Source organism: Temnothorax nylanderi, unplaced genomic scaffold (assembly GCF_030848795.1).
Source record: "Temnothorax nylanderi isolate EJ_2023f unplaced genomic scaffold, tnyl_v1.0 TNYL_tig0058_pilon, whole genome shotgun sequence".
In the NCBI taxonomy this organism is placed as follows: domain Eukaryota; kingdom Metazoa; phylum Arthropoda; class Insecta; order Hymenoptera; family Formicidae; genus Temnothorax; species Temnothorax nylanderi.
The window spans coordinates 671,065-694,011 of record NW_027249120.1 but is presented as its reverse complement, the minus strand read 5'-3'; the positions used below and the strand labels follow the sequence as shown (position 1 = coordinate 694,011).

The 22,947-nt window shown below is 37.9% G+C and overlaps 3 protein-coding genes across 3 annotated transcripts; 1 reads left to right on the top strand and 2 right to left on the bottom strand.

Annotated features, from left to right (window-relative positions):
* Nucleotides 1-1,579: 1,579 nt before the first annotated feature.
* On the top strand, nt 1,580-4,968 carry LOC139773167 (transmembrane protein 17B). The gene is made up of 4 exons (XM_071707439.1): nt 1,580-3,216; nt 3,794-3,897; nt 3,984-4,097; nt 4,170-4,968. Exons 1-4 carry the CDS (start codon nt 3,123-3,125, stop codon nt 4,410-4,412), a joined length of 555 nt encoding a protein of 184 aa, XP_071563540.1. The 5' UTR covers nt 1,580-3,122; the 3' UTR covers nt 4,413-4,968.
* Nucleotides 4,964-6,657, bottom strand: LOC139773166 (glycolipid transfer protein). The gene is made up of 6 exons (XM_071707438.1): nt 6,564-6,657; nt 6,257-6,465; nt 6,069-6,124; nt 5,869-5,990; nt 5,271-5,421; nt 4,964-5,171 (listed from the first exon to the last, which is right to left on the bottom strand). Exons 1-6 carry the CDS (start codon nt 6,587-6,589, stop codon nt 4,989-4,991), a joined length of 747 nt encoding a protein of 248 aa, XP_071563539.1. The 5' UTR covers nt 6,590-6,657; the 3' UTR covers nt 4,964-4,988.
* A 504-nt stretch (nt 6,658-7,161) lies between these two features.
* Nucleotides 7,162-14,802, bottom strand: LOC139773164 (uncharacterized). The gene is made up of 5 exons (XM_071707436.1): nt 14,693-14,802; nt 10,823-11,203; nt 9,937-10,371; nt 9,169-9,761; nt 7,162-8,981 (listed from the first exon to the last, which is right to left on the bottom strand). Exons 1-5 carry the CDS (start codon nt 14,693-14,695, stop codon nt 8,768-8,770), a joined length of 1,626 nt encoding a protein of 541 aa, XP_071563537.1. The 5' UTR covers nt 14,696-14,802; the 3' UTR covers nt 7,162-8,767.
* Nucleotides 14,803-22,947: the final 8,145 nt, after the last annotated feature.

Genomic DNA, 22,947 nt, shown 5'->3' with positions numbered 1-22,947 from the left:
GCGACTCCTCATTTCCAACAAAAATCTCTCATGGACTATGTAAAATTTTCAAAAATAGCGATAGTCTTCTAGTCGACATGCAATCGTAATCACTAAAAATCGCTGTTTTATTCGGCGATTGTTCCCGATCGAATACTTCGCACGCGGAAACGCGTCCTTTTATGCAGCCCGAACGTGGAGAGAATCGGCGGTATAAAACGATGCGTTCATCAGTTCGCGCGATCATACGCCGAGCAGTGTTGCAGCAGGCAGTGGACCGCGGTTCGTAACGACAGGTTCGTAATATGTTCGTGTTCGTTGTTCTTGCACAAGGAGACTCGTAGGCGGCGTGTCTTTTTACGCGCGATGACGCATGCGGTGCGATTGAAAATTCCCGACTGGGTTTCGTGAAAATTCCGCGAGAAAGTCCCGCGAGGAAAATATTTTCATCTAACGCCGGGAAAGAATTTTTTATAATAATGCCGCTATTTATTCGATAATAACCTCTAATTACGCGTTTACTTGCTACATGAATAAGCCGACAATTCAACCGAAGTCTTCAAGCAAAGAATGTTGCCCGGGTTTATTGTTTACACATATACACGGAAAGAACGGTTTTGCTGAAGTATCTAAAAATTTAGCTAGACACAAATATGAAAATAATTTTGTTGGATCATTAAAATAATTATAATAGGACGCTCAAGTGTGATGCTGTAAAAATTTTGACATTCTAAGCAACCAGTTTGAGTATCTTGCATAATTATTTTGATAGCTCGACAAAATTATTTTCAAATCTGTATCTGACTTAATTTTTAGATACTTCAGCAAAACTGTTCTTTCCGTATAATAATTTTTTCTTTCCTTCTTTTATCTTACTCATCGTTATATTATTATATCATTAAATTGAGAATTGTTGCAATATGCTACGTGATATAACGAACGAGTCGAATGCTTCTTGGTTTAATTCGTGGAATTATTTCGCCATGCAATCTCGAATTTCTCATTTTCCAGTGTTTATCAAGCCTAAACAGCAATTATGTCGCCAATGCCATGTGTACTCTTACTCGTCATCTCAATCGCGGCTCTTCCGAGCATCAGTTCCCTTACTTTGTCCCCTGAAAACTGTGTGACCAATTCGGAGTGCCAATCAAGCTCCTGCTGCTTGCTAGGTTTGTCTCTTTTTTTCTTTTCTCGCGTCAAAATTTTAAACGCCCTGAGGGACTGCTCCTTCTAGCGTCAAGAAAGTTTTTTTTTTCCTACATTATATTTGATTTATATGCAAGATAGCTCCATCGAAACATTGAATAGCAAATCGAAAAACTCAAAAATATATTAGACATACACTTCCGGTTAAGGAACCGTTCGAGTTCTTGATAGATGCGTTGAGTGTTAACTGATGTCCTTTTAGGGCCTTCACGGTACGCGATACCGACTTGCATGCCGTTCCAACAACAAGGTGAACAATGCCGAGTAAACGCTGACACTCTCACAACTAACTTGTCTTATCCGGACAATACGGAACTGGAAGTTACAGGTGTCCATTCGGTCTTGTGTCCTTGCGCCAACGGATTATCCTGCGATCCGAAAAGAGGCATCTGCAATTAGAAGAATTTTCTGTCAATTAAAGTGATCGGAAACATTATGATTATGTAAGGTCAGATATAATATTTGGGGAATTATTGGAAAAATCAAGTAACATTGAGAAAGTATTTTCGATTTATTATCCTGTTGACCATCATAATTGGAATATGTTCCAGAAATTAAAGCGTTGTTAATTATTATTATTCTATCTGTTACATTATTATATTATTTTATTCTGTTATGACATTTTTACTATTCTTTAATTATTACTTATACCAGAAACGTTAATTAGTAATTGCAAATAATACATTGAAATAAATTGAGAACAGACTTTGTGCATGATTAATATCTACTTATGATAGAAAAAAGTTTCAAATTGCAAGCAATATTTTGTAAAAATGTATTTTTATGGCAAGCATTTTTAACAGAATTGCTGTTATGAAACACAATCTGGAATAAAGATTAAACTCCATCTTCGATTTATAAAGAAAAGTCTTTTATTTCAACAGAGGGAAATTAGCAATATTATTTGTAAAACTGGAAGTAACATTCAAATAAATAAGAAATGTGCCAATATAAGTACGGTCGGGCTGGATCTTTTGTGCCTAATAATATTATTCTAATATTTTATGTGTACATTGTTTTCGCTTAGCAAACTACGCGCCGTTACTGTCAGTTTTGAAACGCAGATTCAAGCTGAAGCTAGAAAAGTATAATCACATATATAATTAAATTGATAATCAATTTAATAATACCGTTACTGCAAAGGATATGTTACGAGATGTTAACGATTTTTTCGAATAATACAATCGAGCCTCTTTCTTTTATAATCGATTGTAATTGTATGAAATTCTAAGAAAAACATGTCATATCTTTTCTTCTGCATCCATCGTAACATTAAAATTAATCCAAGGAACATATAATAGAACGACTTACAGAATCCGTCCTTATTTTGCAAAATTATTTTACATTTTATAATATTGTATATTACTTAAGTATGTTTTATAAAAATATAGTACAACAATTATATACATATATACGAGTATGGTTATCATAATTAATAATTAACATATGTTATTGTTATAATTATTGACTTGTTTTTCTAGACGAGAAGAATATTAATAAGTAACCAATTTTCTCTTTTTATGTTATCTTGCATTTTTTCTTACCAGTTAAAAAAAATCTCCTATATATGTATATATTTTATTGTAATATTCCGACGAACCACGCGTGTGTTCGTTATTATCGACCTAACGGGTAAATCAGGCTGATAAGTCAGGCTGCTACTATGACCTGGCTTATTACTCACTTTACTTCGCATCAGTGCATAGCTGCTACCAGCTACCTGCTGTTACCGCAGAGAACAGCTACAGCTAAACAGCTATATATTTAATATATCTAATGTCAGTTCTTAGCTAAAAAGAACCACGTTTTCCGTAACGAGGTAGAAAGTTTAGGGACTGGTCGTGCAAAGAATTAAAGTACAAACTCAATTTCCAAATGTGTATTCGAATTTTGCCGTTTTTCCGAACGTGAGAATTTTACGTTATACATTACAAACAATGTGGATGTGGAGAACGTCAGTTGTCACCGCGTCGGATCGTATATTTCCCGGTCTGTCGTATTACGATCGAAAAAAGGAATTTTATGACATAGGTATGCATTTTGCACGTGTTTTGGTGTCGAGCGTTGCTATGAGAAACGATAATAGTACATATTTACGCCATTCTAACTGATGATTTTATTACTGCCGTTATTTAGTATCGCGAATCGATTAATGATTAATGTATTTAATGAGATATTTTTTGAAAATGGTAAGATACGAGACAATAGCGTTAAAATTAGTAGAGAAGTCACGCTCGTTTTAAGAAAAACTCTAATATGAAAAGACCAAAATATGAACAAAATAAGGATTATGTTAGTTTAAAGTGATATCTGATTTATTTTCAGTAGTAGTACGAATATTTAACGTATCGACTATATTTAGTCTTCTCCAGCAACATAATAGTATTAAAGTTAATCAATGAATGTTTTTGCGATTACAGAGCTAATTATTAAGTTTTAACAGTAGCGAGACGCGTAACTTAAACTTCCAATAAAATTTAAAACTTGACTAAACTTCTATAATGAAACTTCCAACTTCACTAGTTTAATAATTCAATTAAATTTTGCATATTTATAGAATCTTTTACACATATATATCTTTATATGGTTCACTATTTGCTTTCTACAGGAAATCAGATACAATCCAACTTACCACTCCAAATGGCATTGTATTTTAATGTGTGGGTGTATCCCCTGTGGTTCTTTGTGATACTTGTCAATTTAGATGCGAAAGTAAATATATAACAAAAATATAGTAAAGTTATTAAGAAAAATCTGGAGGTAGAACGGAGAATAGACAGATATTTCTTATTTTACAGTACTATTACTTGACAGACGTATACAAATTTATAACTGTAGCTGTATTTATTGTTATATCAATATTGGAAGGTATAAGGCTTTACTTGGGGTATCTTGGGAACTTAGTGGAGAAGGTAATTTATCAATAAAATAAATAAATTGGTCGAGCGGATGTTAGGATTGAAGTTCTCTTCGTCTTTACACAGATTCCAGAATTGGCGAGCTTCTGGCTGATATCAACCCTCATACATTTCCCTTTAGAGATGTTCCTTCTTTTCGACAGCAAAACTAGACCTCATCTTAGCGAAACGATCACCAACGGTATCATGGCGTTTCTGCTCGTTACAGAAATTATAACAGCTACTGTAGCTTTAAAGAAGTCGGCAGATCATCATGCTAAACGGTTTTATGTCGCACAGTTATATGGGATCGACAATAGTGGACATTAATTAATATGTATTTATTTTATTGCTTTCGAGAATTGACAATATTATGCCTCTCATGCACAATGAGAGGAATAAGGAACAAGGAATTAAACAGAGAAGATACTAATACTGTGATTTATAACATCTTAAGATGGTACTTAAGACGGTCTTAAATATAAGATCCGACTATAAATACCGGCCTATGTTTAATTTCTTGTTCCTTATTCCTATCATTGTGCATGAGGCATAATATTGTCAATTCTCGAAAGCAATAAAATAAATACATATTAATTAATGTCCACTATCGTCATTGTGTATGGGCTCTTATATATTGCACTGATAGTATTATTGCATTATTAACATGCTAAAAGACTTAATGTAACATGAATAACGAATAATATGTTACATTTGAATAAGAGCTGATTTTTGTACTAGTAGTATATAAGAATTTATGATCTTTTATGCATAATAAACATGCATAAGTATTTTCTAGCTTCGTTGTATCTTCTTTTTTTAGATGTAACCTATTTATGTATCTTTTCAGACAGTATATTTTCTATAATAAAGATGAAATATTGAACTTTAATAATATATTTTACGTTATACCACAGTGTATACTTCTAGATTATGATCATTATAAAATGCCTTTAAAGCTATCACATTTTTCCTCAGATTTATTAAGGAAAACTCCATATTATTTAAAGTAACTTCTTCTTTCCCCGTTTCTCCATCCGCTAATGCTAGTAAGAGCTGTGAACGGGAAGGTGTCATACGTGATAGGAGCTGCAACACAAAATCAATGTTCCGACACAATGACATTACAATTTTTAACTAGTTACCAAAGTCTAACGTACATATGCATATAAAAAAAGGAATAATTACATTAAACAATTGTTGTGCCATCCAACCGTGATAGGGCTCAAAAGTTTCTTTGTACGCTTCTCTCATGAATGCGACCAGATCTTCTGTTGATTCCCCAGTTTTGTGATCTTCCACGATTCTTTCGAAGAATAATAAAATCATATGCAAGGCCCTAAAACATAGCAACCGTTGAATAAAAGTTTTATATGCAAGCATGTATTCGAAAGAGAGAGAACTTACAGATACATTTAATAAGAAATAGCGACCAATATGTATATAGTACAAAAGAGATATAGACATTTACAGTTATTGGGTAGATTTTATGCCTAATAGTAACTTTTGTGAGTTTTGTATTGTACATTTCTTATATGTACATTACTTATATGTGTTGAACTATCCGCCAATTATTATTCGGCTTCAAAACAGAATCTTATACCAAAGTTAAAAATATAATCTTATATTATTAAACTGATACATAATTTAATATTATAGACCTGATGAGCATCTTGTAAACTTGAAAAGAATTTATTACAAAGGATGAAACAAAAATTATTGTTGGGCATAAGACTCTGCTTAATGACTGAAAATGTCACAGCGTTTGCAGATACATATTCAATACCTTCTTAACCACATTAAGGCGTCAACCGCAATGAGATCTTCTTCTGTAGATTTTTCGAGTAGGATCATGTCTTGCAGAGTCGAGTTAGCGGTTTTATCCTTAGAATACCTGGTAGTGAGCTTCTGTGAATGGAAGAACGTACAATTTAAGATCCATAGAGGCTGTCAAAACCATCTTTGTGTGGAAATTGTTTAACTTACATCGATGTTGCCCTGCATGTCGTATCGTATGGGCGCAAACAATTTGCCAAATTTATCTGAAACACAGATTTGTTCCTGTCGCGCGTCATGTTGTATTTAGAGCAAGCCAAATTCGTGATCCGTCGGCGGTGTTTGATTCCGTAGCTTTTCGAGCAAATTTGAGGTTAAAATCGTGAATAGGTACGCACCGACTATCCGCACGACATCCCGAGCGGCCTGCAAAAACTCCTCGGTGCTTATCTTGTCGTCGATTATTTCAGGAAATTGCACTCTGTTACCGGATCCTGTTACTGTACAAGCGTTTTCCCGAACGGATGACATGTTCAAATGCACATGCGTTCGACACACTTGGAAATAACAAAATAACGCCGCTATGTTATCATCTGCAGTGCGTCGTCTACAATGGCAGACAGTAAGACGTAAGCAGTAAGTTATTGACTAAATGGAATTTTTACAATTCAAGAATAAATCGACTGTGGTTAGTCAATAGCTTACTGTTTACGTCTTACTGCATACTCCATTGTAGACGACGCTTTATATGTGGTTTTTCGTGATTGCTTACGACGTGCTTGAGGAAAAAAGTCCGATGTCGGCTGACTATCGCTGTATTACTATCACCTGCTATTATTTATCACCGTTTAATATTCCGTCACTAATAAGATTTGCGATAAGAATCATTTTAAATACGTCACGTTCATATTTTTGCAACAAATTTATATGTAGCTTGTATAGAATGTATAGTATCACACAGGATACAAGTAAAAAATATATAAATACTTTCTTATATGTATATTTTATGTATGTTTCTAAAATAATATTTCTAAATAATTTCTTCAATTGTTGAAACATGACAAATTACATTAGTCGCATTCCAGGTAAAATTAGTAATCTCAAACTGCATTGGAGAGCCTTAATTTAGCTTTTCCTGGTCTATTAATTTTTTTCATAGATTATATTCCTAGTTTATTAAGCCTTTTCATTGATTATATAATATATACTTACTATAAACTGTGGTAATCCCATGTAGTATCACATATTGACCGTGTATAAGCTTAACGTGAAGGAGAAATGGGTAGAAAAGTTGTTAGTCGTATTTCTAGCTAATTTTGTATTTTTAATTTGATACATAGATTATTCTTGCCAGTTTTTGCCAGAATTGGTGGTACAATATTGTCTCGTAATTGTTGGTTCACTAGCCTAATTTATTAAAATAGTTTAAGATATAATACTGTACATATATACGCTTAACCGTTTGAGTGCTGAGGGTGGTCGTAAAAAATTTGCGCGAAAAATGTCAAGCAGCGCGTCCGCGCTGCTCCTGTTTCACGTCGGAAAGCGTTATAAATGTCACGATGAGTAAAAATAAAATTTACTGTATATACATTTTTATCTTTTAATAGAAAGAAAACGATAGGGTTCGATTAAAGCCTAATTCTGAGAATAACAATAGAAGCTGAGCGCATTATCAGCTTGCCGCAGCGCTTGTTGGCACTTTTCGACATGAAAAGTGAACAGTATGATCGCGCTGCGTCGCATTCAAACGGTTAGTGATATATAGGTGCTCTAGCAACTTCCGATTTTGTCAATTGTTTTTTTAAAAATTCTACTTATATACGTGTGTCTAATTGCATACATATTATAAGATTACTCTATGAAATTTCCGCAACGCATAATTACACAAGCACTTCCAATATCTTATACGCTAAATATATTCCTCGTTTGTAATACTCAACGCATTTGTGCACGTTACGGATGTTATGAATTAATTTGTCTACATTAATAGGAGTTGAGACTATGGCTCATGACACGATAGAGACTATTGTTACAAAATAAATTATTATAAAGTAGTTCCCTGCATATTCGACAACATGGAAAGAGTTGTACGTGAGCAAGATGTGTTATCAAATATTTGTCATTTTACTCTGCCATCATACATTATTATATAAAATCCATATCATCTATATGACAATTACATATATGTAGTGGATTGAAGCTTTTATTTGATTCTTAGCTGTACAAATTGTATCTGAAAGTATAATCAATAATATAAATACCTCAAAATTTCATTGTTAGAGTTTCTAATGAAATAGCAGTAATGAAGCAAATTTAAATTTTTTTCAACTTTTACGTGCAAATTGCGTTATATCTCCATTCCAGCCGAAATCGTATTTGTATTTTCAGAAGCAGAAGATATATAATGGCAGTATAATACTTTGATTAATAATTCTAAACGAAAACTGTGATATCGCTGAGATATCTGGACGATTAACGTTATGTTCTCACATAAAAAAAAACTAAGGATTTATTTTGATATTATTTTACATTCATAAAATTAAAAATATTACATACAACTCGTCATGAAAATTAAATTGTAGATATTTTCATAGATATTATTTTCCAAATTTTCTCACTCAGTTGCATTTATTACAGTAATATATATATATATCTAAAAATATCTCAGTTTTTCTATGCGGATTTATTAACAAATGTAATTAGCGCGTAAGAGACATCATTAGAAACTTTATTTCTGTACACATTTAATTAAAATACTTAATAAACTTTTAAACGAGGAACAAATAAAAAATATAACATCTTTTGGATAATTTACAATATGTATATTAAGCCAATATTGCTTACGAACTGTAACAATCTTCGCCGGACTAGAAAATAAAATTATGCATCATTGTTTCTGCTGACCTTTAAAAGGCAGTAGGAAGAGGATGTTTGAGCACATTCCCGGTGGAGTCTTCGGCAACGAGGGTAAGAGTGGTGAGGCAGTGGGGCGGAGGTGGTGGAACTAAAGCCTCCAAAGGCGGTCGTAAGCCAGGAAATTGGCGGGAACCCACAACCATCCCTCCCGACGTCTCTCTAAGCTCTATTACTCGTACTCCGTATCGTGATCTCACCACATTCCTTATGGAGAATAAAATCACAGCTATTAAAAACAGTCATGCTAAAACTTACTTGATTTGATTACTGATATACTATAAGCAGAGTAGTACATAATTTAATAAGAGATTAGTCGTTGGAAAATCATTTGACGCTTAATTATTTATATCATTCTAAAACGAGAGCATATTGTCGATAACAGTCAACTCACCTTTTCCCATCGTACTCTATCTCGTGATGATGCCTATTAGAAAAATTGTCCATTTCGCTATTAAACCAGCGATGGTGCGCGAGTAACGCTGCGCATGATGGACCCCAGAATGTCCGATCAGGCTGTGAAGGAGGTTCCGAGGCGATCAGACTTTTAGAGAGAGATCTATTAAGCTCAGGACTAGCTGGCGCTGATAGTCTTCCGGGTAACTGTCTCATAGTGGACGACGGCGCGGGTCTAGATGTTTCCGAGAGCAATCTGCCCCTTCGTGGGCTTGATATTACGGATTCTTGCACAGTTACCGTAACGCTGAGAGGTCGACTGAGGGCGACAGTCGTGTGTTGGGGGTCTCTTCTAATAGGATTACGATTGAAATCGATTCCCGCCGCGCCCACGAAAACCCTGTCGACGTAATCGAATCCTCGACCCATTATTCCCTCTCGTGTGTGGCCGAGATCGAAGGTGTGACCAAGCTCGTGTAGAACGGAGCCTAATGTCGTCGCCAAGCAGCCACCGTGCGTGCCACGATAATTACTATCGTCCATGAGCTGCTCGGTGTCGATGACAGTGGCGTCCAGGAATCTCGATAACACCTGTTAAATTATACGAAAAACTCTATTTTTGAAATACTCTTTTCGGTATCATCTTATATGAAATAAGAAGTAAATTTACACGGATCTTTTTTGTCACATCGAATTGTCTTATGGCTCTTGCACACGAGACGTCCTGTGTGCGGGAGCCATTAGTCAGCGATCAACGTTAACCAACCTGAGCCATACACGTAGGCCAGGTGTGAAGACACGCCGAACCGAAGAGCGCCAGGCCACCTCCGCCGAGGGCTGCATGGCCCTGCGTTCTCATCAAGGTGTCCTCGTGCGTGCGAGGGCTGGGCGCGCCGCGGTACCTCGTGCACGACAAAAACGCCAGGTATTTGCGATCTTTGGACGCTAAGGGACCGGTCATCAGCTCGCGTGCGATTAACTCCCACAGTTCTCTTTGCTTCATCGCTCGCGCCTGGTCCACGTGAAGCATACTGTGCATCACCAGACATTCCGGGCCATCCAGGTCTCTTTCCAGTTGGAAGGTTTTTCTACCATAACCGGCTTCTTGAAGCTTCTCGGCTGTCAAGGTCTGCAGAAGCCTGGCACCGAGCCCTATTCTCGTTGCCGCGCTCTCAGGTGATCGATCCTCGTTGCGTGGACCCTGAAAACGCAGACCGTGACCTATCAGATAACTTCGATGCGAACAAGTCGCGAGATCATAATCGTTTCATGAGATTGAGCAATCAAGAGAGAACAATCGTATTATCATGCCGGAATAACGTGGGCAAGACTAACACGGCGACATGGCTATTCATGCAACAGAATGGCGATCGATAATTGGAGAAGTGCACGCTACGTTCCAAGTAGCTGAATTATGAGTCACGATCACTTATCTACATTATGTTCATTAAGTATCAATTGTAGCTAATCGAAAGGTTTCCTGACTGCGATGGAGTCTCAGTAATATCGATTAAAATACGATTATTGAAATAATCTGGCGATCTGTGACTTTAAGCGATCATGCAAACTGTAAAAATAATTTCTATCACATTTTACTCGGAAGATTACTATCGCTATAGTTATATACAGCTATAATTTACTCTTGTCGCTACCTGAAAATAACCTTCGTGACCCGCGCAGATGACGTAGACCGGTGTCACTCGCAGCCTGGTGGTTCTCGGTTCGTATATCAGGACCAATCTTCTTTTATGCCCGCCCGCCTCGAGTTCTATTTTGTTCGGACCGCGTGCCAGATCCACTAGAACACGGAATTGCCCGGCGATGATCGGCCACTCCGAGGTCACGTTCTTGTGACCCCGAACGGTAATATAACTGCATAGCGCGGGTGCACGACCCCTTATCAGGGCCAAGCTGTAAGTCAAGGTCTCGCCGTCTACCAAGTTGCGTATCGTGATGCCTTCCGGGTTACCGTTCGTCGTGAAGGTACGATGACGGTGGTGGTGGTTGTTCGCCAATGTCACGTCCGCAAGTACCTTAAATATACAGGCGCAGGTATCTCGTATTTGTACTTCGGCAACTGAGTATTTCTTGTGCACCACTAAGGCGTCGAATAAACGCAAATGTGTGAATTTGCTATTATAATCTTTGAGAAATTTTTACCGCTTGTTATATTACATTATTTCTATTTCTTGAGAAAGACTAACAACTTACTCGCTTCTCTCTCTCTCTCTCTCTCTCTCTCTCTCTCTCTCTCTCTCTCTCTCTCTCTCTATATATATATATATATATATATATATATATATATATATATATATATAACAATTTATGATAATTGAAACTAAATTAAAAATTTTGATTTATAACAAATTAAATTTAAAAAACTTGACTCCCAAACATGTTTCCGTTATATATGTCGCAGGGATTTCGTGTAATTCGTTTTTTTGCAAAATTCCTAGGGAATCCACAAAAAACTGGGATATTGTGGAATGAATAAAAATTACACAATTCTTATACTAGTGATTTTGCAAAATCCTAAGTTCCGTCAGTAAAACTGTGAATTGAAATTTATATTTATAAATGTATTATGACTTATAAATATAAATATAATTACATGAATATTTATATAGATTATATTTATATTTAAATTAATCATTTTATTTATTCCACAGTATCCCAGTTTTTTGTGGATTCCCTAGGAATTTGGCAAAAAAAAAACCAACGAATTACACGAAATCCTCGCGACATATACACAATTTAAATTGCAGGAAATTTATTAGTAACATCTTGGGTACAAAATCTGATTGTCCATCTGTTATTGACTATTGGCGCGGAATGAAATCCATCATCCTAATCTTAATCCGATTAGGTTTCCTGAAGGATACAACGGTAAATACACTTTAAAGGCATCGAGGCTTTATCGACTGCAGTCGACTTTTCTACCGTAGACACAAAGGCTCGGCTTATTATAGTAAATTTCTGCGTAGGACAAAGATTCCTATTATTGGGTTATACTAGGGTACGAGATGAAACTGTGCGCGACATTTTAATTAATATTCATACCTTATTAATTTCAATGACACTTTAATCAATATCGCGATTTTATAGAATCATACAAAATTTAAAAAACCACATTTTTAAAGAAATCGCAATTTTATAGAATTATAAAAAAATTAAAGGAACCATAACTATGTTAAGCTCTTGTAATCTTTTCTGATATACAAAGATATACATTCTTATAAGTATCTCTCTCTACCGCATATGCGTACGTATACATATATAGGACACAGAATGGAAAATAATCTCAAGTGTATACGAAAGTATCGTTCAGTTTGCGACTTGTTTTGTAAGAAAGCTCAAAAGCTTTGTGGCTCAATAAGTTAAGAAACAGTAAGTTGTGCTACTTATTGTTGGTTTCACGTCGCATTCAGAACTCTTTCGAAAGCGGCAGCTTAATCTCCCACGAGTAAAGAAAAACAGATCGATACGCCAATTCCCGAGCGGACATTCTACAAATACTCGAATACGAAATGCGCGGAATTACTACGGAATAGAATTACTAATACGGAATAGGAATGGTCGTGCAAACACGAGTGCGATCTGTATATTTCATTAAATGATCAATATGTCCGCACAAGCAGATGCCATGCATATTGATGATCTTTAGACCGAATATATCACATAGTGCTTTCAAAATTACGAATGTTCTGAACGCAATTTCACATGAGACATTTCTTTCCCTTCTAAATCGAGAATAATTAATTGTAAAAAAGACGATTCAAGTATCATAATACATGATTACGGGATTTTTAAGATCACTGAGACAGAGAACGATCAAATCATAAAAAAATCTAAAGTGACAGATTCAATATAGCGAATGCAAATGCAAAAAATTTCTTCAAATTTTAATGAAAATTTAGTATTGGGATTATCAGAATTGTAAAATGTAAATCCAATTTATAAAACAATATGATAGAAAATATAATAAAATAATAGAAATTTATAAAGCCATAGATAGAATATGACGAAACGTGTATATTTATATGAATGACGTATCTAAATTATAGCACTGTTATGTTCCTTTAAAAAACATAACAGTGCTATAATTTGGATAAGAAACATTAAGAAATTCGCGAGTTCCACTTATACCTTATATAACACGGTATGTTTTCTGAAATGTATATTATCAAAAATGTGATTTAAGTAATAGTCGCGGGAAGATAATGCTGCGCAAAAACCTTTCATCATTAGTATGAGAACTTTTGGATCTACTATTACGCAAATAATTTTTTATATTTCACGATAGTATTAACATTTATCATATATTTTAGTTAAACTTTATGCAATCTCCTTTTGAATGAATCCTATTTGATCTTGATAACGATATTTATCAAAAATTATGACTTTTAAACATATATATTTTACTAGACGCGAAAAAATTAATTACAAAAATCGTGATATGTCGCAACATTTGTTATAGTTTTATAACGACTTAGGTCCATTTCTATTAATGCGGATTAACTTTAATCTCGGTTTATCTTACTTTATGTCTTTCCAGTTCTAACAATTAGAAAAAAGATAAAAAGTAAGTTAAACCGAGATTAAAGTTAATCTACATTGGTAGAAATTGGCCATTAGAAAGACTCGTTCTTCCCTGACATTTCGAATTCTCAGATTGAATGCGACGCAATTAGAGCAACTAGGTGGACTAATATCGACGCGAATTAACTTTTCAAAGCGTTACGCAACGCGTTGGAAGTAAGATATCAGTCGCAGTACAAACGTTGTGTCCAACGGGACACAAATCGGGGGGGAAAAAAAAAAGGATCGGAAACGCACACACAGATGACGTTAAAACTTTGAGGATATCAACGCAAGGGGCCTTCCCGTCACGTGCTGCGATCATGCGGTAAATTTCGTAACCGTGAGACTAAACCGCACACCGACCACCGACGCGTACGGACCGGACCGGACCCGATCCCTCGTCCTTCCTGTCATTATATTAAAGCGCGTCGCATTAAGTGCAGGGCGGATACCGCATTTTCTACGTCTCGCGTCTCCTCTATTGCTCGCCGACCGCCGTCGATTTAACTCCGCCGACTGCAGCCGCCCAGTTTGCCAGTTGCCTTCGTCCGAAGGCGATTTCCGTTACACGCGGCTAACCAGTTGCAAGTAAAACAGATGACAGAACAGCAGACGACGTGTCGCAGCTGCGGCACGTCTGGTTGCGGTCACGCACCTCCTTCAACGCACCGAAGACCCGCGCGCGCGAGATATCCCGCGAGGAGAGAGTGATGCAATCCGCGCCCGAGATCCGAGTCTCTCTTGTCCAAGAACCCCCATGTCATTTTTTTTCTTTTTTGTTAAGGGATTTTCTTGCGGCCATACAATGTCTTTCCGGCCCGAGCAACAACCCCAACCTTAATTCTTGGAAGAGATCTTTTACTGTGCGCGCGGCCGTTTGGGTAATACGAGATAACACCAGGAGTAAGGCGAGACACTCCGGGTTCCGTCGATCGACTTACCATTCTGTTGACGGGGAGGCGAGATGGACGAACGACGCTGCCGACAAACCCGTGTGAACCCGTACTCCGCCGGCTTCTGACTCTGACATGCGGAGATAGAAACTGGCGCCGAGAAGGCCATGGCGAGTGGCGGGTTGCAGTACTATACGGCGCCGTCGCAGCGGCGCATGCAGACGTCGGCGTCGCCCGCACTCGCACCCGCGTCCTCGTCGTCCGTCACGTACGCCCGCGTCTCCCTCGACCCCCTCCCCCCCCCTCTCTCTCTCTCTCTCTCTCTCTCTCTCTCTCTCTCTCTCTCTCTCTCTCTCTCTCTCTCTCTCTCTCTCTCTCTCTCTCTCTCTCTCTCTCTCTTCCTCTCTCTCTTCCTCTCTCTCTTTCTGTCTTTCTCTCCCTCTGTCTCTTTCTCTTTCTCTCGGGTGCTGCCGGGAGTGTCGGGTGGTCCTCCCTCGAGCGGCATGTTCGCGCTAAACCGTCTATCCACCCCCGTCGTTAGCATACTGCGTCACCACCGATGTACATATGCCGCGTGTGCTCGGCAAAATGCGACGCGAGCTGCGAACTATAGGCTTGCGAGATGCACTGCCGACTCTGCGCTTCCTTTTATTTACTACGGAAACAAACAAACAAACAAACAAGCGAGCCCTTATTCGGCAGTTTTGCGATCAAATATCCGCCTCGTTGCTCTATTGTTGTTTGTGTAATTCTCTAATATCAAAAGCGTAGTCTCGCGATTTTTCCCTGACGCCAGATTCGCGTCAGATTCGACAGAATTCTATTCGTTTTATTATTCATTTAATTAGGACAGAACCGTACATTTTCACATATTCGTGTATTCTAATGCACGAATATTCTGTCTTGAATTCTCACACGAATAGTAAATCTAAAATTCTAGCTCTGGCTTTGTTTTATATTTTCTGGATTATGGTTATTATTTGTAGTTTTTTCTCTTTCTTTCAATCTCAAGAATAATCAGAAATACGTGCCCCGCGAGCAGAGTGGCTCATCATCTTTTATACGGATTCAGGAATAACATGTCCACGAAAATCCACCAAGATAAATCGTAGCTTACGATTTACGGTGGTGGAAGTGTTCTTTTATTTTTCAAACCTGACAGCGAGTCACATGTTGATCGCCACTTTTATAAGTTGCACAGATGGTTATACGCGAGAGTATCGTTTTTTTTTCTATTACAATGAAAATCTCCACACGCTCGAATTACCTTCCGGTTGTCGCGCGCGAACGAAGCTAACGCGTTTTACGACAATAAATGAGTAATATGAGTGCTTTCGATAAAGACGAGGATGTTTACGATTGCGGCGGTCTGGGAAAGATTGAAAAGGCGACCACGCGTATATATTTGCGTATCTGCCCAGAGGGAATTGATTCTTGTTAAAACATTCTTGTCGTTAAGTTCTTCGGCTATTATTGATTTATGACTTGTCTGTTCCTTGATAAAACGGTCAAATTACCAGTGAAAATTCACGAAACTTTCTCACGGCATTTTATTTTATTATTAAAATATTAAATATTTAGTTCATTATTAAATATTTTAATAATAAAATCAATAAAATATTTAAATATAAAATATTTCATATATTTTATTATATATTATATTAAAATGATTTTTTTGATTATCGTTTATATAAAATATAATGTAGATGATATTTTGATATTCAATCTTCCTTTTTTCGTACATTTTAAATTAAAGTAGATAAGCTATGATATTTTTACACGTTTAATGTTGAAGTGTATTAATAAAGACTGTTAAAATGTAACTATATATTTGTGATTTTAAGATTATTCAAGAACATGTAATTTATATTGATATATGAGACTGATATATATCGACAGAATTATTCCAACATTATACAGTTTAATTACAGTTTATCTTTAACATTACAGTTGACGAACCCACCGAAACGCAATTAATTAACTTTCCCCTTTAAGTTTCCCATTAAGTTCATACTACAGCAGGCGTTGTGCCAAAATTTCTGACATGCTTTCAAGTCCCCGAAGTTGAGCGCGCTAATTTCATTCGTTAGTGGCTTGCGTTGCTTCCAAACGGATTAATTAACGGAGTAATGAGTCTTCGGGGAGTAATAAGCGCGAAGTATCATTCAACGAGCAGAATTAGCGCGTAGGACGGGCGAGAACCAGCCTATTTGCGAGTCCTCGTCACAGTGATCTCCGCTTCTCGACATGGCCGAAAAGATCGATAGACGTGCATCTACTTAGGCGAGTGTTCGCGTATTCGTCCAGCCGGTGAATTACGCTTGAAAGGGGAAACTCTTCGTAGACTTCCGACAGGAATCCGATTTAGACCGTTCAGACCGTTGAACTTCAAGGAAGAATTTCTGCCCGCCGTCAGCGCTTTGCATCGCACGTGGCGTTAGATACACCCGAGATAGTTCACGCAAACCGAATCGCCCGATGTAAGTCAAATGCGGTTGAAATTGCGCCGCGCTTTAAAGTCGCTTCGGAGAAATCAAAGCAAAATTCCGAAATTCTCCGAGGCAGGAACGCGAGTTATTTGCATAAATGTATCCAAAGATTCGCGAAACGTGCAGGTGTTATCTCGCGGGCATCGAGAGGGTAATCGTCGTTCGTGGCAAACGAAACACGAGAAATCGTTTCGTATAACAGAGCCTCTCTCCGTTCTCTCCGCGTTTCTGACGATCGTGCAAACTCCTGCAATCGCGACGCGATTGCGATTGTATAAAGTTATATTTCCTCCCGATTAAAAGTGTTGACACTTGATACCTCTTCTTGTTTCCGCTCCCCCAACATCGAAAGTGTGTTTAAACAGATATTTGCATCGCATATCTACAATTTCAACTTATAACAGGTGCATGACACAGCTTACAATGTAATTTTTCTTGATCGCTCGCAGATTGAGACGCATTTTTAGTTCAGCCAAAAGTTCGGCATCGATCGAGATGCATTTTTAATGGCAGCGTCCGAGTTTCCGCATTAAAGAGAGTATCTTCATACAAAATTCAGTTAAAAATTCGAAAGTTGACGATACTTTACTTGAACGTGATACAAGACGACATCCTGAATAATTACAAAGTTTCAGCAGTTCTTGGTGTTAATGAGTAATCTTTCGGTGTCAACGTTGCAAACTAGGAATGTCGGAGCTGTCTGAGATTGAAGATGCCTCCGAGTCAAGCATGTCAAGGTCGTGCCCGTTCTGAGTATGCGGCAGGTGCCACATGGCACGACTTGCACGCATTTGCATCCGATCGTCGACGCGGTCGCGAGGAGAGACGACGTAGGGCGGCTTCGAGGTCGGCTCGGAATAAATTAGGTAATTTCCACGTTACGTTGTACCGTTCGATTTGACGCAATGTTGCGCAATAAATCCATATCCATTCGGAACTTTGGTAAATACAGTTAAACGGCAGGAAAGGTTTCTTAAAGGTCTTCTTAAAATGTACGATGTGACTTTATTTCCAAACGTAATACCATGAATAGTAATACCTTCCTGTTTGACTTTCGTTAAGCTTGTTTATTGAATTCTGAAAGATCGATTTCAATTCGGATTTATGTCCATAACAAAATTAGCTATTTCAATTACGGAGCTACGTCAGTCAGAACACAAAATTTTATGAAAGCTGTTAAAAGATTTTGCGATCGCTCCTTTAATTTGGAACATGCAAAGGGCAAAACGCGCACTATTGATTTTGTATCTTCAACATTTTTCCTGAGTCTCAAAGAAAAGCAAGATAGAAATCTAAAATGTAAATTCACATTCATGATGTTGATTGTAGAACTTAATTTTACCCCCCAAAAATTGTAATATTTAAATTAATGCATCGCAAGCTGCGTATTGATCTGAAAGTTCGACGATAGCATAAGGCCATTATTTGTAGTGCCGGCCGTTCAATAAAAGTGCTCTACTATACCTGCATAAAATGGAAATATGGTTATACGAAAATCATGGCAATATTATATTTTATTTCCTTTTAGGATGACGCAGCAGAATTTTTTTCAAGTGCACGATGCTACCATTAATCTCAAAATATGGAGATTCCTCCGTATATTATTTCCTATGACGCATCTCCGTCTTTCGCATTGCTATGGACCGCTCGAACGGAAGAGCTCGATCCTATCCTCGATAATCCTTGAGATAAATTGCTTTCGGTTTGGTACTGTAAAGAAATGTATGGCATATAAGATATCCTATCAATCAAATACAACCGGACGACGATAATACAAAAGAAACCGCGATAAATTCTAAGAGAATTATTAGTGGTATGTAAAATTAATATTAATTTCTTACAAGTTTTAATGTTCTTAAAAACATATAGAACATTCTTTAACGAATATTGCTGAAATTCATTGAAGCATTGAAGAAACACTAGTATGCTTTGAATATTATAATTTATGAATATTCATGATACATGCATTATAAAATAATTGATACAAAACTCTTTCTGTATTTAAACTTTGTGTTTTGTAGTCAGTCTTCTATCTCGTAAGTTCTTTATCTTATAGGTTTTTTATTTCAATAATCTTCACAATAAAGACAATTTTAAACTTATAAATGCTCCCGCAAAGGTCGGTGAATTTTTTATTTCTTACAGATAATGATATTTCTAATTAAAGCCAATAAATAATTCTTCCCTAACAGTTCTTCTTAAAAAATTCATATTCTTCATCATGATATTTTATCGGTTATTTTTGTCAAGTCTTGGTATCATTCTTCGTATCTTTCTTCCCATCTTTCTTCCCATACTTGCCCCGGGAGAAAAGTAGATGCGGTCGCGGAAGATGCGAAGATCCGCGGCAGCTTCGTTTTTCCGTGGCGCATTAGAGACCGTCGCGTCGTCGCGAGGAGAGAAGGAAGACACGTCTCGCGGCTGCGGGGGCTATTATCGCGATCGCGGAGATAGTAGGCCAACTTTCGAGATGACAGTTTTATTCTCCGTGCATGGCGGACTGTGCAAAAGCGAGCCGGCCGACGCAGCGAACCTCCCGGAGCGTCGTACGGAGCGCTGCGGGGGGGAAGGGAAAGAAATCCTCGAACACGTTTTCGCTACTTTCCGAGCACGATATCGTGAGAATTCATGGTGAAAAGTGGGCCCCGTGGATCGCGGCGATCCGCGCGAGGATAAAAGTTGAGAAACCGAGGGAAATCCCCGCGACGCGCGCGACCTAGGACGAAAAATCGGCGCGCGAGCTCGTTCAGATAAACCGCCGAGAGGAAGAGAGAGAAAAGAGTGAAGAGAGAAAGGGGATAAGAAACGTGAAAAAGATCTCCGTCGAAGATTCACGACGTGCTCGTGATCGTTTTGACGAGACACGCATAAGTGGATTTTATCTTGAGAACAATTCTGTTTTGTATCGCTTGGAGCTCTCCAATTAACTTTTACTCACTTTATCTCAAGAAACCAAGTTTATTAAAAAAAAATTATAAAATAAAATAATCTATACGCGATATTTGTCCGTTTGCCGACACAATGATCGAAAGGATCTTCTAGTCCAACGCTTGCGATACCAAAAGGATTAATCTTTCCTTAATTTACAGCATGTTTTCCCTTTTAGGGCGCAAAAGTGGAAAGAAAGGCAAGGAACTATCAAAAGTCCCTTACCTTTTTTCTTTCCACTTTTGCGCCGGATTTTTATCCGTACTTCCACACGACTCCCCGTCATGATTATTCGCTCCTAATTCCTCTTTGAATTTCGTTCGTCGTATTTCCCACAAGTATCGCTTACAGCCATAGAGTCTATGCTTACATCCTTTGTTTAATTTGCTCCGCGTTAACATCAATTATCGATTTCTTACCTTATCGACCATTTAGGAAGTATCTTTCTCTAATGAATATAATGCTTATGTGGTAGTTTTCTGAAACGCTTACAGTTTTATATTGCAAACGATTACATTCAATTAACAAATTTCTTTTATATATTATTTCTAGGCAAGAGAATTTGCCACGTGTATAATCTCAGTCAATTCAATTATTAGTTTATATTTTACATACTGAACGCATGTTATTGCATTCTAAAATTCTTATTTTCTGTGTTCCTCAGATTTCGATTATATGATTAATGGTTAAAAATATCTCTAGACACACTTCTGCATTGGCTTGATATTTGCTCGTTTCTGTAAGAATCAGCGTTGCAAAAAAGTAGACAATGTTGTAGAAACTTCAAAATTACCCTCTTTCTTTTGTATCTCTATATTACTAAATTGATAGACAAAATAACGAATGTCTTTGAAGAAGAGTCTGGTAGGATCGTGATGCACAATTTAAAGATATAATTTTTAAATTTATTGCCATATATATTGTCAAATATAAAAGTCACTTAGTTTGACTGTCAACATTTCTTTGATTTGTAATGCCATTCTGACAAATATTAATTAATATTGAATGGCTCCCTGTTTCTTCCTAAAATCTGTGTTGGAAAGATAAATCAACCGTTAGTGTCAATCAATATTAGTGGCACCTTTCTTATACTTATTCTCCGTTTCAATAACTTTGAAAGCAGTCAAATTCGGTCGATTTTCCCGATTAATCTACGGGTGGTAATCCAATCTTATATTTAAGATCGTCTTAAGTCTGGTCAAATTCTTGACCAAAATCTAGAAATTTAGTCATTCTTAAGACTTCATCCAGCCAATGAAATGACCGTATGGCCTCTCGAGACACTATTTAAGGCGATTTTAAATATAAGAACGGATTATGAATATCGGATTATGAATAACGGCCATTCAGGTCAATCGGCAAAAATTGGCCGAATTTGACTATGTGAATACCGGCCTACGATCGCATGAATCTCCCCGGGACATTATTATTTTTCTACGTCGCCGATGCGTCGTTCGGCGAGATCACACTCGGCGATTTACGGCAAACGGCAAGAGTGGTCCTTTCCGTTAGAGAGTCCGTGAACCCGGCCAGTTTTACGGCGCACAAGCGCGGGTAGCGCTTGTCGTGTCGAGATCAAGCACGATCCTCTCAGTCGCGGGGTTAGCGACCGTGAAAGTACTCCCTTGCAGAAGTGGGACGGCCATTTTTCAAAATCGTTGCGACGATTGCGTGCGCCCACAACCGACACACTTCGCGGCGGGTCGTTGCACCGGAGGTCGGTTTCCTCGTTCTTCTCACCTTCGGCCGTCCTCGGCGCGCCAACCGTGAAAGAAAGTGCAATTCCCTAATAAGTGCGCCGGTTAACGCGTCGCGCTAGTTAGCTCCTACCGATCTTCCTTTCGATTCCACCGCTTTTCTCTCTGCCATCATCTCGCGGACTCTCGAGATGATGCTTTTGCCAATCATTCAGGGTATCGCGACTCTTTCGAGTTTTCGCTGAATTGCGAATCGAACAAAAATCTATTTGGCATTTTGTCGAATTAATTGATTTTTTATCTGACGTCTATATGGCAGTAAATTTAAAAAATTGTTGTTAAAAGTTTTAAATTGTGCATTACATTCCCCCATTAAACTCTCCTTCAAAGACATTTATCATTTTGCCTATTAATTTAATAATATGTAGAGATACAAAAGAAAAGATAGTTTTAAAGTATCCAAAAAATTGTCCACTTTGTGTTACACTCATTCTTACAGAAACGAGCAGACGCTAACGACACTTGAGATGTGCTCCTGAAAAAATCACAGTGTCAAGAAGGAGAAACAGGAAATCGTTAGGGAATCTCGAAACTTAAATCCTCTTAAAGAGGATGCTTGAATGAGTAGTGTAATGCTAGTGACTTAATTGATTCGTTAATTTAAAATCATCGCAGATACAACGTATACTTCTTGCTCTTTATTGGATATCCAAGTTTCAACAGTACGTTAAACGGTAAATCACTCGGTATAAACCTAATCAACGTTCCGTGCAATGTGGAGAAACTCAACGGCCGATCGGACCCGAATTCATCATATCGCAACAAATTACTGGAACTTTTATTGGAAAGTCCGTTGAACATCTGGGATAGTACTCTCGCCCGGTCTCTCTCGCGTGCCCGTTGCGCCTCTCTCGCATCGATCTCGCGGCGCGGGTCGGCGCGTCCGCAAAAGGAAAACGAATTCTTCCGTCGGTGGAAGCGCCGTTCGTCCGTCCGGTGTCGTTCTTCCGACCGGCCGCAGCTCTCTCGCCGCGAGGGAATTACCCGTCGAGATTTTTCTCGCGCGCAGCTCTCGCACTCTCTCGGCTCCGCATCCATTTTTCCACTCTCTCGTCCATGTCGCGCGGCGACTCCCGGCGGATCCGCGGCCGCGCCGTCTGCCCGATCTAACGACCCGTTCTCTCGTCTA

Excerpts from the sequence above, each read along its gene's own strand:
- LOC139773167 (XM_071707439.1), top strand. The coding sequence starts at position 3,123 with ATGTGGATGTGGAGAACGTCAGTTGTCACCGCGTCGGATCGTATATTT. Across the intron at positions 3,217-3,793 it reads AAAGGAATTTTATGACATAG|GAAATCAGATACAATCCAAC; the intron begins GTATGCATTTTG and ends TGCTTTCTACAG. Across the intron at positions 3,898-3,983 it reads TTGTCAATTTAGATGCGAAA|TACTATTACTTGACAGACGT; the intron begins GTAAATATATAA and ends CTTATTTTACAG.
- LOC139773166 (XM_071707438.1), bottom strand. The coding sequence starts at position 6,589 with ATGGAGTATGCAGTAAGACGTAAACA. Across the intron at positions 6,125-6,256 it reads GGATGTCGTGCGGATAGTCG|ATAAATTTGGCAAATTGTTT; the intron begins GTGCGTACCTAT and ends TCTGTGTTTCAG. Across the intron at positions 5,991-6,068 it reads ACATGCAGGGCAACATCGAT|AAGCTCACTACCAGGTATTC; the intron begins GTAAGTTAAACA and ends TTCCATTCACAG.
- LOC139773164 (XM_071707436.1), bottom strand. Across the intron at positions 10,372-10,822 it reads GTCACGAAGGTTATTTTCAG|GGTCCACGCAACGAGGATCG; the intron begins GTAGCGACAAGA and ends CTGCGTTTTCAG. Across the intron at positions 9,762-9,936 it reads GGCCTACGTGTATGGCTCAG|GTGTTATCGAGATTCCTGGA; the intron begins GTTGGTTAACGT and ends ATAATTTAACAG.